The sequence below is a fragment of the Gastrolobium bilobum genome, unplaced genomic scaffold, assembly GCF_033153095.1.
Source record: "Gastrolobium bilobum isolate Gb01-03AN ecotype WA unplaced genomic scaffold, APGP_CSIRO_Gbil_v1 utg1608, whole genome shotgun sequence".
NCBI classification, from domain to species: domain Eukaryota; kingdom Viridiplantae; phylum Streptophyta; class Magnoliopsida; order Fabales; family Fabaceae; genus Gastrolobium; species Gastrolobium bilobum.
This window is the reverse complement of record NW_026898739.1, coordinates 18,513-36,200: the sequence shown is the minus strand read 5'-3', so window position 1 is coordinate 36,200 and position 17,688 is coordinate 18,513. Positions and strand designations below refer to the sequence as shown.

At 32.0% G+C, this 17,688-nt stretch overlaps 2 protein-coding genes across 3 annotated transcripts; both read right to left on the bottom strand.

Moving 5' to 3' along the window:
- Positions 1-4,443: 4,443 nt before the first annotated feature.
- Positions 4,444-7,590, bottom strand: LOC133283751 (reticulon-like protein B12). The gene is made up of 4 exons (XM_061480664.1): positions 7,438-7,590; positions 6,991-7,171; positions 4,731-4,942; positions 4,444-4,613 (listed from the first exon to the last, which is right to left on the bottom strand). The coding sequence occupies exons 1-4, from the start codon at positions 7,502-7,504 to the stop codon at positions 4,444-4,446; spliced, it is 630 nt and encodes a 209-aa protein (XP_061336648.1). The 5' UTR covers positions 7,505-7,590.
- A 2,337-nt stretch (positions 7,591-9,927) lies between these two features.
- Positions 9,928-13,508, bottom strand: LOC133283735 (ataxin-3 homolog). Of its 2 annotated transcripts, XM_061480641.1 has the most exons (3): positions 13,169-13,508; positions 10,385-10,957; positions 9,928-10,339 (listed from the first exon to the last, which is right to left on the bottom strand). In XM_061480641.1, exons 1-3 carry the CDS (start codon positions 13,412-13,414, stop codon positions 10,172-10,174), a joined length of 987 nt encoding a protein of 328 aa, XP_061336625.1. In that variant the 5' UTR covers positions 13,415-13,508; the 3' UTR covers positions 9,928-10,171. The 2 variants fall into 2 exon arrangements, with proteins under 2 accessions (XP_061336625.1, XP_061336624.1); XM_061480640.1 differs by having other exon boundaries at positions 9,929-10,957.
- Between the last annotated feature and the right edge of the window lie 4,180 nt (positions 13,509-17,688).

Below are 17,688 nucleotides of genomic sequence, written 5' to 3'. Positions count from 1 at the left end.
TATTTCATGATTATTGTGCAAATAACATCTTTTGTATATATTGGCTTTGTAAATTTTTTTTTTTAAATACAAAAGTATTAGTAAACTATAATATAATTTTTTTTTTTGGGCAATGAGATATGAAGCTCTACAAAGATAAAAATTTGTTGATGAGATGTGACTAGATTTTTTCTTGGGTTTAATTGATGGGTTAATGGGTCTTGGGTTTAAAATTTTTAAGCTATGATTAGGGAAAGATCCAAGTAGGTAGAGTGGAATTAATATATTGGATCGGTTTTCATTAACCCATCCAAAAACCGATCCAATCCAATTAAAATTTGGAGTTTTTTTTTTTTGTTTTCGGTTTTTCAGTTTTCGATTTATTCGGTTTTCGATTTTTCGATTCGGTCACCGCGGTATGAATCGGTTTGGATCGGTTGATGAACACTCCTAATGGCTATATAGGTTGAATCAAGAATTCTACTACTTGTATTTGTTAGTCGTAAGTGTCATAAATGGTGATAGCAATGATTCATTTGAAGTTAACCCTTAGTGGGGTGATCATCTTCTTATGCCTCTTGTAAACGCATCTAATGAAACTGGAACATGCAAAACTAATAAATAAAAAGAAAATTTCTCAAAACGAGGAATATATACTGGTAAGATATTTTTCGCTTTGATTATTATAAACTAAAAAATAAAGTCATTTCATCACTTTATAGTGAATATTGTAAATAGCATAATTTGTCATCTAGGTAGGAACTAAGGTAAAATAATCCTTTTGTCCAAATACATAGCTTTGAACGGTAATAAATTTTGGTTTCGTGCTTATTAAAAAAAAACCCAACATTGGAGGGGCTTACAAAAAAAAAAAAATTCGTGGAATTATCACTTTGAAATACGATGAACACATATAGTAGCAAGAAGTTTGTCCATGCATAAAATACACAAGAATTGTTAAAAGTAACATTAGAGAACAATGCTAGGCATGCAAGGACCAAGTTAATTGAAGAAAAATACACAATGAACATAATTTACATGTCTAGATCGTAATATTTCTTTCTTGCTTCAATCATCTCTTGAAAAGTAAATGTCATGAACCTGACATAAAGATCCACATTCTAAGACCAAAGAAGGAAAAACGGGTAGGAGGGATACTAAAGAAAGATTTTTTAATTATACTAATTCTAGTGTGACAATAATAAATCAAAGCATTAGATTCCCAAAAATTCATTTGAGGTTCAAAATTTCACTACTTACAAGTAAACTCATAAGAGGTAAAATTTGCATATACAAACATTTTTTTTCTCTCTCTCTTTTTCATTAGTTGTTATTGTGCACACACCATAAGTCTTGGTTATGCCATCTATTATAATGTGCAATAATATGTTTATACTCAACCGTATGGAGATATTGAAAAAGTCATAGATCCAATATTATCTCACTAGTCTAGTCTTTGACTAGACATCTCTATAAAAGTAAATAGTGTTTCAAGAAGTTAAAATAATGGTTATTACAAAAAAAAAATAATAATAATAAAATCAGCCAGTGAACGATGAATATTATTAGAGAATCAATGTCAGAAGAAATGTTTAATTTAATATTTGATACACTATCGACATGAATAAATATTTACGCTATCATTATTTTGATATAACAATTTTTTAAAAATAATTTTGCATATTTATATCATTAATACGTTTACTAATTGGCTACCTTCGATAATTCTGATTTCGGCATAGATATTTGCAGACCAGAATTTGCATTTCATTTCACATCTATTATCGATATATGTACAAAACAATTTATAGATTTGGAAGATTCCATGGTAATCTTGATTCAACAATTTATAGATCAACCTCAGGGAAACATATATGAGAGTCTCGCCACTTTTAGGCAAGGAAGGATAATGGATGAATATATATATATACATATATGAGAGTCTCGCCATTTGTGATAAAGGCTTCCAACACCCTAAAGAAGAAATGATTTGGATACTTAGGCAACATAATATCCAAAGTGAGAATGTCCATGGATCCTAGGAAGATTAAGAGTATACTACAATGGCCTTGGTTTGTCAAAGACAATGAAAAATTCGTTAAATCGTTTGTTAATCTTACTAAAAAAAAATTATTACTCAGTTTGCTTTTTTTTTATTACTCAGTTCGCTGATCTGGAGAGATCTTCTGCTCAGATCTAGACTGTTGCACCTGATTAGTTTATTTCTTCTTGCTGTTTTGTTTTTGCTTTGTTGTTTTTGGGGCATTGTTCCTTTTGTTTACCAAAAAAAAGACTAGAGAAAGACAGAGAGGGAATGAAAACCTAGAGAGAGGGAGAGGGGATGTGAGAGAAAAAATTAAGATTATAAGGGACAATTAATCACCAATTCAAATCTAACGGTAATTAGATTGATTGTAAGGGTGATAAATTTAACTGGTGATAAGTATAATCCTTCCAAATTTTATACCGGTGTAAAATTAGTACAAGAAGAATAGTATGTATAAGCACCATTTTCGTTTTGAATTCAAGGTTCTAAAGAATATCAAAATGTGGTAAAAAAAATAAAAAAATGGATAAAGATTATTACCTTTTTGTTGTATTTCAATTATTTTAATCTTCTATTTTTTTAAATTAGTTTTAAAATTATTAAAAAAATTGCACCATTAGAATAATAATTTTTTTTTCTTTAGCAACCACATGCATGAATAATAATGATGTATTCAAATATAATGATCCACAAACATAAAAGGCACATATCAATGACAAACTTAAAAGACACATATGGATGATAGTTGAACAAAACATCTTTTATTTGTGAAGGTCATGTACATCATTATCTTGTGTGGTTCCATATTACTGCTCATGTTAAGTTTTTTTCTTTTCTTAAATTATTATTGGAAAAGTTCAAAAAATCCGTATAGTTTAATATTTTATCTGTTGTAATCCCCTTGTACTTCTCTTTTACAATCATTTGTCTCCCTAGTGTTTTTTTTTTTGAGCTAGGATATTCTAACTACCAAAAATTCTTACTACTAACATACTACCCATCACATTACCATTGGATCAAAGAGAGAGAATGTTAAAATATTTTTGAAAAGAGAGAAAATGTTAATCTAATTGTGATTAAATAAGTAGTAAGTTGGTAGTGAAAAATATTGGTAATGAGAATATCGCTCTTTTTTTTTTTTACTTTTCACATGGGCAAAATGAGCAGATTAGCACAATATTTAATGAAATTAAAGGTACATTTGATGGAAAAAATCAAATAAAAGATAAATGATATTAAAAAAATACATAAAATTAAATGATTTTGGAACAAATCACAGGAAATCTTTGAACTTTTCTCATAAATAAACTGTGTCCTTCACATGTGACCATTTATGGCACAAAGCAAGTTATTTTACATGCGGCATTCCAGGGTGCCAGTGTGTGCGTGTGTAGAGTAACAATTTTCACAAGCTTTTTCCTATGCACGATTACAAAATACTAAGTGGCAGTATTCAAGTAACTTGCACTCCTGTAAAATGATCATAATTCTTTTTGAAACAGGATATTCTTACACTAATATAAAAGTTAGAAGTCTTACATTCAATTTTGATCATTGATTCACTTGTATCTAATGGCTCACATTACTAAAAAATTAGAACCATTAGATACAAGTAGGATCAGCAGTCAAAGATTGAGAATGTAAACACTGGTGTAAAATGATCATGACCCAAAGTTTTTAATCAACTCCGCCCAAATTCAATTTTAATCGGACTGGACATTTTCTGACCTGTTATTTAGCATTGTTTGAGGAATAAATTTACCTAAGTATATGTATTATTGTTCCATGGAGAATGTTACATAGACAAATATTAGAGAGAGAAAAAAAAGAGTTACTGAGCTAGTTTCTTGAATTGAATGTGAATGAACCGTGAAGTCTGCACAAATCTACATATAACTGTAATAATAGCTGCCCCCTATATTACATGTTCAAATACTTAGGTTGTGGATAGGTAGCTGCATCTACATCTTTTCATTGTTATTTTTTATTTTTTTGGATTTTTCTATTAGTTCATCGATTAATTGATTAAACTAGTGAAGCCACGTAGAACCACAAGGGTAACAAAACTCTTCCTATCGTGTTTTTTACACAGCTGCATATCCAAGACTCAAATTCGAGACCACTAGTTAAGCTATAACAACCCCTAATCAGTTAATCCACGTGCTTGGTGGTCTTTCTTATGGTTATCCTAATAAAAAATCTTAAAACCTCTTAAGATGTCCATCATTCTGTATCAAAAAAGAAGTCCATCATTGAAGATGGAAAACGCAAAAGGAAGAAACTAATTTTAAGGAGGAGATCACTACCGTCTTCCAAACTCACAATCACAATCTCACCAATGATCCTGTAAGAAATATTTTAGAAGAGTAATAAAAGATATTATAAAATGAATGTGAAAAGAAAAAGAAAAAAAAAACTCAGTCCAGCTTTTTCTTCTCCAGAATCCAATTTTGGACTCTGCTAACATATTTCTCATTTATTTTCACATACAATTGGCATAATTTGCGGTAACCCTTCAAGATATATCTATCTATGCAATCTTCATATCTTTCATAGAGTGCTGGTACAGTAAGAACAACAAAAAGACCTGCCACATAACAAAACCACACCAAACAAATTCATTTTTATTAATTTTATACTTCATTTTCAAAAACTGGTGACTAATTCTGAGTCTAATTTGATCAAATGAAGCTAAGAAACTTACTGGTGTATGCCAGGGTAAGGAAATCAGTTAAGCCACCAACAACTGAAATCAACAAGAGGGATGCAGCTACTTTCAGAAACATCCTTGAGTCCTTACCAAGGGCAATGTCTTGAGAAACTGAAAACAGATCATTAACTCGAGTGCGGATAAAATCTGCTACTTCATTCGCCATTTCGTCTGACAAATGCAACTGTGGTAGAGGTGGAGCAGGTCTGTCAAAAGAAAAATAACAGTTCAACTTTTGTTGATAAACAACAAGCCATTAACAACTATATGAGTTGGACCCCGAAAATTACAGATGCAATTGGCTGAACATGACATGTTAAGAATGATGAAAGCTGGTATTGTAAAGTGACTAAACTACAACATCATTTTCAAGTGAAGGTGTTAAGAAGCAACACTTTCCACAAAATTTTGAAGCATAACAAACCAACCAATGATACATATTAACATCATGATAACTCTTCCATAGGTAGCCAATGTATTGTGACCGGACTTTATTAGTTTAAGGGCTATATTTTTACAGGTATTGAGATACAAATAAGGTATCTGTCCTACTTCAGCATCAAAATGAACTGTAAATAAATGGATTTAAGATCAGGACACTTAACAAATGAGAGAATCACATTTTCTACATTACCGATTGATTGTCAACACTTAGGAAACTGCTCAATTTCACCAGCGCACCCATCAAAGGCTAAAGATGCACATTTTGTCGGGTGATGTTCCTCCTTTAATACCTTGGTGGCTGAACATTAATTGCAGAAGACTCCATGTCTTAAAAACAACCGTGGTCAATGTTAAGGCATGAAATGAAGAGTCTACCCCATCTATATAAAAAAAATCACTCGCCATTTAACCCCAACTTGAGAGGGTGAGGTGACGACAATCCTTGTACACAATCTTACCCTTGCATATATTCAGAAAGAGGCTGTTTTCCGGATTCAAACCACTACCCCATCTATATAATAGGAAAAAATAAGAGAAAGATAAGGTTGATTGTCTTTGAATTCCTCTTCAAAGAAGAGAGGGTGTATTCCTCCATAGGGAGAGAAAACTTTGTGTATTCCATCCTTTGAGAGGGTGAAGAATTGTGTAATCCTCTAGAGAAATACTAGGGAAGAACTCATTGTAATCCTACTTGTTATAATGGAAGATTTTTTGAACTAGGTTCCGTGATTTTTACTCATCATTTGAAGAGGTGTTCTACATTAAAATCGCTATGTGCATCTTCTTTTATATTCTTCTCCATTTAATTTTGTTTTTACAACCAACCTGAAAATACATCGAATTCCAAGCTCCGAGTTCAACAACTCGACGATTTCTTAGCTTCCGCGCCCGCTAGACGGATCTCATCCCAATTATTTTGATCCACTACCCTCCTCGCCAAGCTGTTTCATATTGGCTTCGTGCTCAATTACCAAGCCACCTTCTAGAACATCACAACCCAGGTACAGGGACTCTCTCAAGAGGATTTACCTAGCTTGTTAGACGAAGAGATGTAGGCATGACACGAAAGTGGACATTAGATTGGTATCAATTAGCTGGCTATACCTTTTATGTATTTTAAATCCTTGTTATAAAGGTCACAATGGCTGCATGGAAAAGGAAACAATCAAACAATTATTTTCTTCTAATCATTCTCTAATTCTATCTTCTCTCTCCCTTCTCCTTTGTCATTTCTCTGCAAATTCTGCCCACTCAAGAATTACTCTTAACAAGCAGCACCAAAACTCAGGGTTCTCAAGTATGATATTTAAAAAATAGGTTTCAATGGGCACAAAAGCAACTGCTGACAACTGTTGCCCCTCCAATGTTCAAAAAAATTAAGTTCTAAACATCAAGATACCAAGGTGTTTTGCACATTTTATTCAAATCTGTCATACAATTTTGCATAGAGCATTAAGTTTTTAAACAATTCTTCATATTTTTTAAAACTACAACAGCTAAGATTGTAAAATCTACAGACTCCATTCCAGCATACATGTTACACAAACTTTAACCACTAAACCATACCAATATTCATCTTTAAAAAAATAGCCTTGGACCCTATAAATTAAAAGAAAAGAAAAATCTACAAAGTAAGAAGACATAACAATTCTAATCAACAATTCTAGATTAGAACAAATATCTTGAATTTGAAGTCTCAATGATCTATAAATGCTTAGACATTCTAGCACATTTCAGGGTTCAAAACAGCACACAGTAAGAAGATCCAAGTCAAGTATATCCAAAGAAACATAATTTCTGTGGGTATTACCTATTGAGAATTGCTGCTGATTTGGCCCAAAGAAAAAGAATGACAATGAGGAGGAGGAGAACATTAGAAACAAGAGACAAAAGAGTATAACCAGATCTTTCAAACACCACCCAAGCAGCTAGTGTGACCAACAATATCCCCACAGTTAGATTCTTCCGCCTCCACAGTATTAAATCTGCAACTGTATTGAAGCATGGGATTAATTCAAAACAGATTTAAGGTCAATGATCAGTTCATTCTTTTCTTCTCATTGGGTTTTGTTCTCCCTTTTCCAATTATTGCAAGGAAAAAAAAAAAAAAAAGACCTCATATGGCCATTCCACAGTTAAAGTAAACAGCAATAAATGAACACAAATAAACACCAAGAAAAAGATTGTGACATACCAATTAAAACAATTACTAATACAGTTAGGAAATTTAATCAAAACTATGAGAAAATGGGCATACCCAGACCACCTCCAAGGATCTCATGAAGAGTTCTTTGCCTGTTGAACAATCGATCAGATGAACCCATTTTGGGGAGAAGCTAAAGACAGGAACTTGAACCCAGAAAAGGATCTATCTCAACAAAAAGCAAAGAGCTTTGAGATGATCCACAGAAAAGGAAAAGCAGTGAACTAAATGTTGAACTTTTATAGTTTTATTCAACTTACCTATATTTTTATTTTTATTTTGTTATTTTATTCTTTTGAATTTTATAATAGCAGTGGACCCTGAATTATGTATTATAAGGATTGCTGTTGAAAGCTGGGGCTGGCTGTCTAAGTTTCCAGCCTAAAAGTTCTTTGCTTTTCAGTTCTGTGTTGCCAACCCACACAACACAACAGTCTTCTACTCCTTACCTCGTTACAAAGACAAAGGGGCACACACAAAAACAAAGTTTATGCTTAATTTCACGTTCCTTTGTTGTGTGCTGTTTACTATGATGCAGGACACTTCAAAAGATTTGATATGTCATCTTTGACATTTTTTGACACACTCCAACACTCTAACATATATTGTAGAGATTAAAAAAAAAATTAAAGGTTGTATTGCATTGTATTTTTAATTTTAAGGGATAGGTTATTCTACTTATTTTATTTTTTTTGTCTATCACTCTCCAGCACCGTTAGATCATAATCTAAAAAGAAGAGAGAAAGATAAATGTTAATTAAAATTCTGATCTAATGATCTTTTAGAGTGGTAGACAAAGATAGGCGAAAAAAAAAATAGGTACAACAATAACCTATCCATAATTCTAATTATTAGATTTGTTAAATTACAATTATTATTTTATTGAGTTTAACATAAATATTTGTGATATTTATGTTTCTTTGCAAAATACATATTATAAGTTTCACTTTATTTTTTGTTAAATTATTAAATATTAAATATAATATACACTACATAAATTAAAAATATCAAAAATAACTGTGTCAAAATCTAATATTTTTTAGAATTAACATATTAAAATATCATATGGTATCCCATATCTCTTATCAGATGCAACATACCTATTGACAAGTTTTTACCATCTTCCTTGTTGACGGGCAACCAATGTCATTTCAAGAGTAACTGTTATCCTACTGTTATCTTCCTTCTCAGAGTTTTTTGTTGTCTTTTCTTGATACACGTTTTAATTAGCTAAAAGATGGTGGTGACATTAATTTGCTGCTCTAAAGTAGATATTAATTAAATTCTTCAATTATAAAAAATAATATTGATATTATTTTTAAATAAGAAACTCTGTTAACCAAATTGTAAACAAAAAGACGATTTGAACATTATTTTTTAATGATCAAATAACTGATATCTTTATAATCCCCGACCCCTTTTTTAGGTCAAGGCAGGGGATATTTGAAACGATCGAATACCATCCAGTGGTTAAATGAGACGACGATTTAACAACCAAAAAAAAAAGTTGTTGACATTTTTGCACAGACACGTAATCAATAATCACCACCCTTGGACAACCGAAAGTTGATATCAGTGAAAAATACATGATATCAATTAAGTAAATGACTTTTATCTTCTAAATCAACTAGAACCACAGAATTTCAGTTGTGGTTGCTTAGTCTTTTTTATATGGAACAGTGATCAAAATAAATACCATTGTTTTCCAATTTTTTTTCCTAAATGTCACGTCAACAGACATAGACAAATTCGCTACTCTAAGTAGCAAACTTGGTTGCAATTAATGCACCTGCACGTTTTCACCTGCCACGGCAGCGAACTTCGTTACATGTTTGTCATGTGTCATCGTGGCAAATGGAAACGTGCAGGTGCATTGATTGCAACCAAGTTCGCTACTTAAGGTTATGAACTTGGTATCCACTAAGAACGTGTCACATTAGTAAACTGAGTTCGCTACCGTGCCCAACAAACTTGTCCACGTGGCATATTGAAAATAACACTATTAACGTGACATTTAAGAAAAAAAAGTTAAGGAACAGTAACATTTTAGTCACTGTTCTTTTTTATATGGTATATATGACTGCTTTAGTCCTTCTGGTTAATTGTGTAAATATGTCATCATCCTTTGCCCTCACTTGTGAGAGTTTCTTCACTGCTACCACTGATGCATGAGCTTTTTTGTTATATGTTCCACTCATAATATGATACGTATCTTATTTTTTATTAAATTACTCTCTTAACTGATATTAAAATAAATGATTCATATTACAAATAAAAAATGCACCGAAAAGTCAATACATCAGTAGCACCGAAAAAAATTTCCTCACTTGTTATTTTCCTCACTTGTTCATGTTATTCCCCAGATCTTCGTAAAACGAAATTTTCGATAATGACAGTAAAGCCTGCATTTATTTATTTCAGTATTATTTCTAAGTGATCTATAAATCAAGAGTCTAATCATGGCATACAACATTGTCAAGACTTGGTTGCTATAATCACATGGAAATACTAGGGGTTCTGTATAAAAACATCGTCAAACTTGGTAACTATCACAAATCATATGGAAAGGTCGAAGGGTTTTATAAAAGATTGTCAAAACTTGGTAACTATCATGATTAGATGGAAATGCTGAAGGGTTTTCCTTACAGTTTATACATCACGCAATCGAATTGAGAATGTGTATACTGCACAGCATCATGACTTTAAGCCAATGATGTATGTTTCGGACCACTAAAATTGGAATGGATTATTGTCCTCAATAGCAAAAACAAAATAGGAGCCACTCCTCTTAGTCGGTTTTTTCTTTATTCAGATCTTCATCTTGAGGGTTGCCACATACAGTAGATGGCACTCCTTGGCTGTTTTGATCATTCAGAAGGGAAATGGGTTCAACAGCTGCCACATTTTTGTTGCTTTGATCATTGAGAGGTAGACTAGCTTCAATGTGTTCCACTTGCTTGGTGTGTTGTTCATTTGGAGGGGTAGCTTCAGTGGTTGCCACTTGTTCACTACTTTGATTATCATTTTGAGGAGTACTGGCTTCAGCAATGGCCACAGCTGGGGACGAATCCATCAGACTAGCTGCTATTGCAGCCCTTAGATCCTCATCTTCCATGTCTGAAAACATTTCAGCTTCCCCATGTGAAAGAAACTGATCGTTATGTTGTTGGCTCTCATTAATTCTCTGGGGCGGAGCCTGCACTGAGTTGCAAGATTTAGTTATCCTCTCGGCATCTTCAGGCGAAAGCCACTGCCCAAAACCATTAGAAGCTTCAGATGAGGATATGGGGAACTCCCTTGGAAAATTCCCTCTCACCAGGAATATGCTCCACCCAAATCCTTTCAAAGAGTCAAGATAAGCTGAAAGGTAAAACTTGGAAAGGTGCTGTGGAGCTGCATAGAGACTGTCAAAATTATACCACTCCCCATTCACTTTACGGATACAAAACCAATGGTCTTGCAAATGACAAATAAAGGCATTTTCCAGTTCAGGATCAATCTGGGCAGGCTCGGCAACTGGAGAGTCAAGGGGAATAACTTGTAGATCCCACACTTCCAGAGCTTTTTGTAAAACCTACAGGAAAGGCTTTGCACAATTAACTAAATCATAAATAAAATTGTAAAGGATGCAAGTCCTAATTTGCCTCCCCAAAAAAGTATTTGAGGTACGTACCAAACATTTCACTAAACAATAACCAACTACTTCTAACGATAATGTTTTTCCCAAAATCAGAAATCATACAAGACACCAAAGGCATGACAATATGCAAAAATATAGTTGTACGTAACTACAAATGGTAGACGAATATATATATATAAAACAGTAGCAGAACTTGGATTTTGAGTTCAATGGCGAAAAATGAAATCCAGAGACTGAATAATGCATATAAAATATATCAAGTGGAACAATAGACTTTTAAAAATACTTAGGAATCAATCTAAGTACATTATTTATCAGGAAAACTGATAATTAAAAAAAAAAATTATTTAGATGTCCCCTTCAGAAAGCTCATTGGTAGAGTTGTGGGACATTCAAGGAGAGCAAAGGGGTTTAAATTCCCGCAATGCACTTCACACCCCTTTTCCATCCCCTCCCCCTCCCTTACCCCCTGTGTGCATCCCCTATGGCTCACCCCATTGATGGGCCCTCCCCTGGACCCAAACAAATGGACAGAACTTAGATAAAGTTCTTTAGGAGCTTGTCGTGCTGTTTCTAATAAAACATAACATGTGTATTATTTTTCAGCCAACTCATCCTCCTTTTTAATATTCTCATAGCTGAGATCTAAAAAATGATACAAGTTGTGTATTTTATTGGAGAACAACACTACAAGCACCCAAGGAACTTTACCTAAGTTATATTCCAAACAAAAAGTATAGTTTTTGGACTCTTTTGTAAATTGGCAAGCATGCTTAGATCAGTAATCAAATGACTGAATACTCATTTGGACAAACTTTTAAAACAAAAAAAATTAATCTATTTGGTAAACTGATAAAAACAAGAGTTTCACGTTTTTATTAACAAATACAAATATAAGACATCTAAAACAAGCACATTACATCAAATATTTGGACTGTATTTCTATTTAAGAAAAGGATGGAATCTAGAGGGGTGAAAAATCCAATTTTGACTTCTCTAGAGAAACGAAAGAATAACACCAAAATAGTTCTATGTTTTGCCTTCTCTAAGGATGGGGTGGCAATATTAAGGGGGACAGTTCAAACGAGGGTGAATAGAGGGAGTTGGCTTTAAAAGCAAAACCTTACTAGTGTAAAGCACAAAAGCATGGTACAAGTAAAAAAAGATCAAATATTATTTCCAACATATATCAGTAATCCCCTTCCCTCAATCTCAGAATTGACAAGGATTTGACTCAGTTCAATTGGCCTGACACGTTATCATCATCTAAAACAACAGAATTCACCAATTATGCTAATAAAAATGGACTCTGTTACAAGCAGATAACCCTAAATCCAATATCCAACTGCACTACAACTACCAAAATTCCAAATCAATTAAAAATGGGCATGAACATTTTTGGCGCAAGGAGATTAAGCAACTCAAGGATGCAACCTAAGCATAAGCAGTAGATAGGGGATATTTTAATCAGATTAGCTTAAACCCCTTCTCTACTAAAACTTTTGACTGCAGTTAATGCCAAAGACATCTAATTGTATTTCTCAATACAAAGTGCACGCGCACGAAAGCATCAAGACATTTGTATAAAACTTGTCAAAATCACACCAAAGTGTTGTACTACAGCCAAAGATATACAACTGAAACAAAAAATCTGGTTCTAGATTCCTAATTCAAACATGCAGAAAACTTCAGTGCATCCTATATCTCATTCAATTGTCTACTTGGTACAAGATTAATCGCCATAATGACTATTGAATCATGCACTGCAAGCTGTGATTATATAAAGGTAAACCTAGGGCTATAAAGCTCCTCGCTCAGGTAAGGGCGAGACCCATTATTTGGGTCAATAGTAAGCAGTTTTACCTTGCATTTGAAGAAGAAGAAGAAGAAGAAAAAGAAAAAGAAAACCCGATTACATGAAGCGAAACTATGATCTCTGAGTCACATGGCAACAACACTAACCTCTTGCAAGCAGTAATTATATATGCAGGAAAATTTATTTAATCAAACAATTGAAACCGTTTCAACACTCACCCTCAATTTCATTGATACAAAAGAAGGAAAGGGATTAAAAGGAGAAAAGAGGAATTAGGGGGGGGGGGGGGGGGGGGGGGGGGGATCCCTAATTGGAGAAGGGGAAGGGACCTGGATGCTGAAATCGCCGTCGAGGGAGACATTGTGTGACTCGCCGGAGAGGAAGTCGCCGGAGGAGAGAGCGGGGAGCATCATCTGTCGCTCCTTGATGTCGAGATCGGAGGCGAGTGCAGCCAAGTCGAATTCGGAGAAGAAGGGACCTTGAAGAACGGTGTTGACGCAATGCACAGCGCAGAGCTTCGACTCTTGTACCTCGTGGTACAACATCCCTCCGTTGCTCGCTCCTTCCATCATCATCGTTCCCAACGAACAACAACAACAACGAAAGAACCAAACAAACCCTAATATAATATACGAGATTGGGTTTTATTTTTGTGAGAGACAAAGACAAGACAAGACAGAGAGAGAGAGAGAGAGAGAGAGGAAACTGGGAAAAGAATCAGAACACAAACTGAACCCGTAAATAAAAATAAATCAGAATTAATTATATAACACGTGTTATTTTAGTTTTTCGTTTTTCGCTCAGTAGTTTCATCGTTGTCGCTGTTGGAGCGTTTGGTTGGATGTTATAGTGATAATGATATAATACGTGTCACTGAACTATCTGCCACGTGTTGCTTTTGACAACGTTCCTCGGAATGAGGCGATTTTACATTTTGCGGCACGCTTTGCTATTCTCTGTTAAATATATTCATGGAAAATATTTTTTTTTATTTTATTCCATACATAATATAATGGATGAGATTCATTAATAAAAAAAAATTATATTGCATGAGGTAATTTATTATCTCCTTTTATTATATATCATATTAAGAAATATATTTCCCATTTATTGTACCCCATATCTCCTTTTTTAAAATTACAATTTTATGTAGTTATTATAAATTAAATAATAAAAAATTATAATGTTTAATATTTCTCATATTATACGAGATAAAATTATCTTCCACACATATATGAAACTGTATGAGGAAAAGAGAGAAAAAGAAAAAAATATGAATTTCGCAATGTCGAACATAATTTTATCTCCTAATTAATTCCAAAATTATATATTGTAAATTGGGAAGTAAAAAGTATAAACTCATAAAATTTGTATATTTTTATTGAAGATAGTTCACTACTTTTTTTTATAAAGAAACTACATAAATAATCGCTAAATTTTAGATTTGGATTGGAATCTAATTTCTTATATACAGAAAGAAGGTTTCCTCCTTTTCCCTTGTTTTTTCATATATTTTTTTAGTACATTGCTTTTTCATATTTAGTTTTTGTTATTTAATTATATAATATACTATAATATAATTTATTTATACTTTTTACTCTAAAATGAAATTCTCTTATTAGTTTATAAATACATTTTTTAATTTTTCATATTATATTATTAAAAATTAAATTATAAATAATCTTCAAAGTTTAATTTAATTATTACGATTAAATGCAATGCAATAAAATTATCTCGTAAATTAATTTATAATAATACTTTTACAAATAACAAGTGTAATTAAAATTATCAGTATTAAGTTACAGCACATTTAAACTTGCAACAATAAGCCCATCAAATAAATACATTTACCCCAAGTCAAATTGTAACTAATATGGACATATTTAGGCTTGAAGCGAATGAAACATTCAATTTTAGGATTATATTTTAATAAGACTTTTTTAAAAATTATGTCAGATGCAAATTTATTATTACGGAATACATTTTAATAGCAAAAAAAAAAAAATAACGAAACAATATTCTTATAAATCATTAAGCTAATCGAATTTTGTAATCCTAATAATTTTTTATCTTTTATAAATAATAATTATTATATTATTACATGCATCACACTTGATAAGAATTCCCCCGACTAAAAGTGAGTCTGGTGGACATACTGATTCCTATCTTCTGTTCAAGTACTTGTTATTGAAGAGATGAGTGATGTTATATCACTGATAGATTTGAATTCATGTATTAAGCAGAGGAGGTAGATAGACGTTCTATTTGCTAAAGTAAAACGAGGTTTTTTATTAATAACTCAATCAATTCTTAGAAAATATCTTATATTACCCTCATTAATAATAACTAAAAATATCATTCGTATACTTTTATTTCAATTTCCTGAATGGTCACGAGATTTTCGGGGTTGGAATAGAGAAATGTATGTTAAATGCACCTATAATGGCATTCAATTATCCAAAACAGAATTTTCAAAGATGCCAAAGTTTGATGGACACTTTTTGGAGGGAAGCAACGGATACAAGACAAAATATTAAAAAATTGTTTAATAAAAAATTATTTTTACTACACACATATGAATCGAATCGAACCGATTGGCGACGACGCGCGTGTGGTGAATCAAAGCCCACCTAGCTTCTCCCCATACATAAAATATGTAGTGACCCAAGGGTCAATCTAGGAGAGTGAGGTGAGAGCTTATATACTCTCTCACTTTCTACTAATTGTCCAATGTGAGACTTGTTAAAACCCACATACTTATTCATCTTCCCTTTTTCTCTTTTCTTTATTAACACACTTCTTATTCATAACTAATGGATCATTGTACATTAATTCTTTCATTAATTCCAACAGTACTCACTCCTCTAACGATCTTAAAAAAAATAAAAATCTACCAATCTACTGCATATTTAAAAATATAATACTACACACTCTCTAAAGAATCGAAATAAAAGTTGAAAAATTAAGAACTATTTTGTACAAAATAAATTTTAAAAAACAAAAGTGAATCTCTGCATGTTTGGAATCATATCATCAATAAATCCTTGGGGATTTAAGTGACTTCTTCTTGTTCTTTTTTGGGGTTTCATCAATAAATTGTTTCGAGGATTTTTTTATTATTTTTTTTGGAATTAAGTGATTTGCTTTATGTACCCCAAAAAAAAGTAGTTTGAAAATTTAAAATTAAGAATTTTTTTTTTTTTTAAATCTGTATGGATTTAAGTTATATATATATAGGAGGGATATTCTCACTATCAAAACTTTCCACTACCAACTTACTACCTATTTAATCACCATTAGATTAACATTTTTTTTCTCTTCAAATTTTTTTTATTCTCTCTCTTTGATCCAATGGTAATGTGATGGGTAGTAAGCTAGTAGTAAGAATTTTTGGTAGTTAGAATATCCTCACTTATATATATATATATATATATATATATTTATATATATATATATATATATATATAGGTTTGGTGTTTATCATTTTAAATGATATAAGTTATGTCATTTTAGGAGAGAGATAGACACATAAAAATGAAAATCATGACAAAGAGAAAGTGAGTGGTTTTTTTAATTTAAAATTTAAAAAAAAAAATTGTGTTTGTCTCTCTCTTAAAAGGACAGAGTGTTATGTCATTTAAAATGACAAATATTTCTCTCTCTCTCTCTCTATATATATATATATATATGGGTAAAGGAATTCTCCAGTCACCGGAGATAGAGTTATCTCCAGTGAGCTCAAAACTACGTCATTTTGAGCCGGAAATCAAGGTATTTTTGTAATTATAATATATTACAGGGTTATATTAATCTCTGTCATTATAATTTTTTAATCTTATAACCCAAAACGACGTCGTTTTGAGTTCACCGGAGATAACTTTATTTCCGGAGACTGGAGAATTACTTTTCCCTATATATATATATATATATAGGCAAAATAATTTGTAATGCGATTGCATATAAGCATTGGTTCAGTCACTTAAAAACTACGTCATTTTGGTTAAGATAAAGGAAGTTCGCGTTCGAAATTAATTATAGAAAATGGAAATATTATATTTATTTTCACCTTTGTATGGTTATGATTCCTCATGTTTAATGCTTTATATTTATTTTTCGTCTTTATATGGTTATGATTCCCCATATTTAATGCTTTCACACTATAAAACGACGTAGTTTTATACGACTGCATCAATCCTTAGGTGTAGTCACTGTACAACCGCTAAACCTATTTTAAATGACATAAGTTATACAGAAAAATATTTCTGCAGTTAATGCAGATAAGTTATCTGCATTTACTCTCAAAACGACGTCGTTTTAGAATTAAAACATTAAAAAACTATAATTATAAAGAATATAATAACCCTGAAATAAATTAAAATTACAAAAATATCATGATTTCTATCCCAAAACGACGTTGTATTGGGCTTACTGCAGATAACTTATCTGTCGTCACTGCAGAAAAAGCGAACCCTAAGTTATATATATATATATATATATATATATATATATATATATATATATATGGGGAGGGTTCTTTTGACTCCAGAGTAAGACTTTTAAGTCTTACTCCAAATCCCAGCCGTTGACGGACGGAAATCAACGGTTGTCATTAATAGTATAATTAATAATTAATTAATTAATATAACTTCCTAAATTATAACCGTTGGATGGACGAAAATCAACGGTTAGGATGGAGAGTTGAGTCAAATGATCTCTCTCCTATATATATATATATATATATATATATATGGGTTTGATGTTTATCATTTTAAATGACATAAGTTATATCATTTTCTTCCCATGCCAATAGTGTCATCAATGCAATTTTTAAAATCACCTTACATTCCCA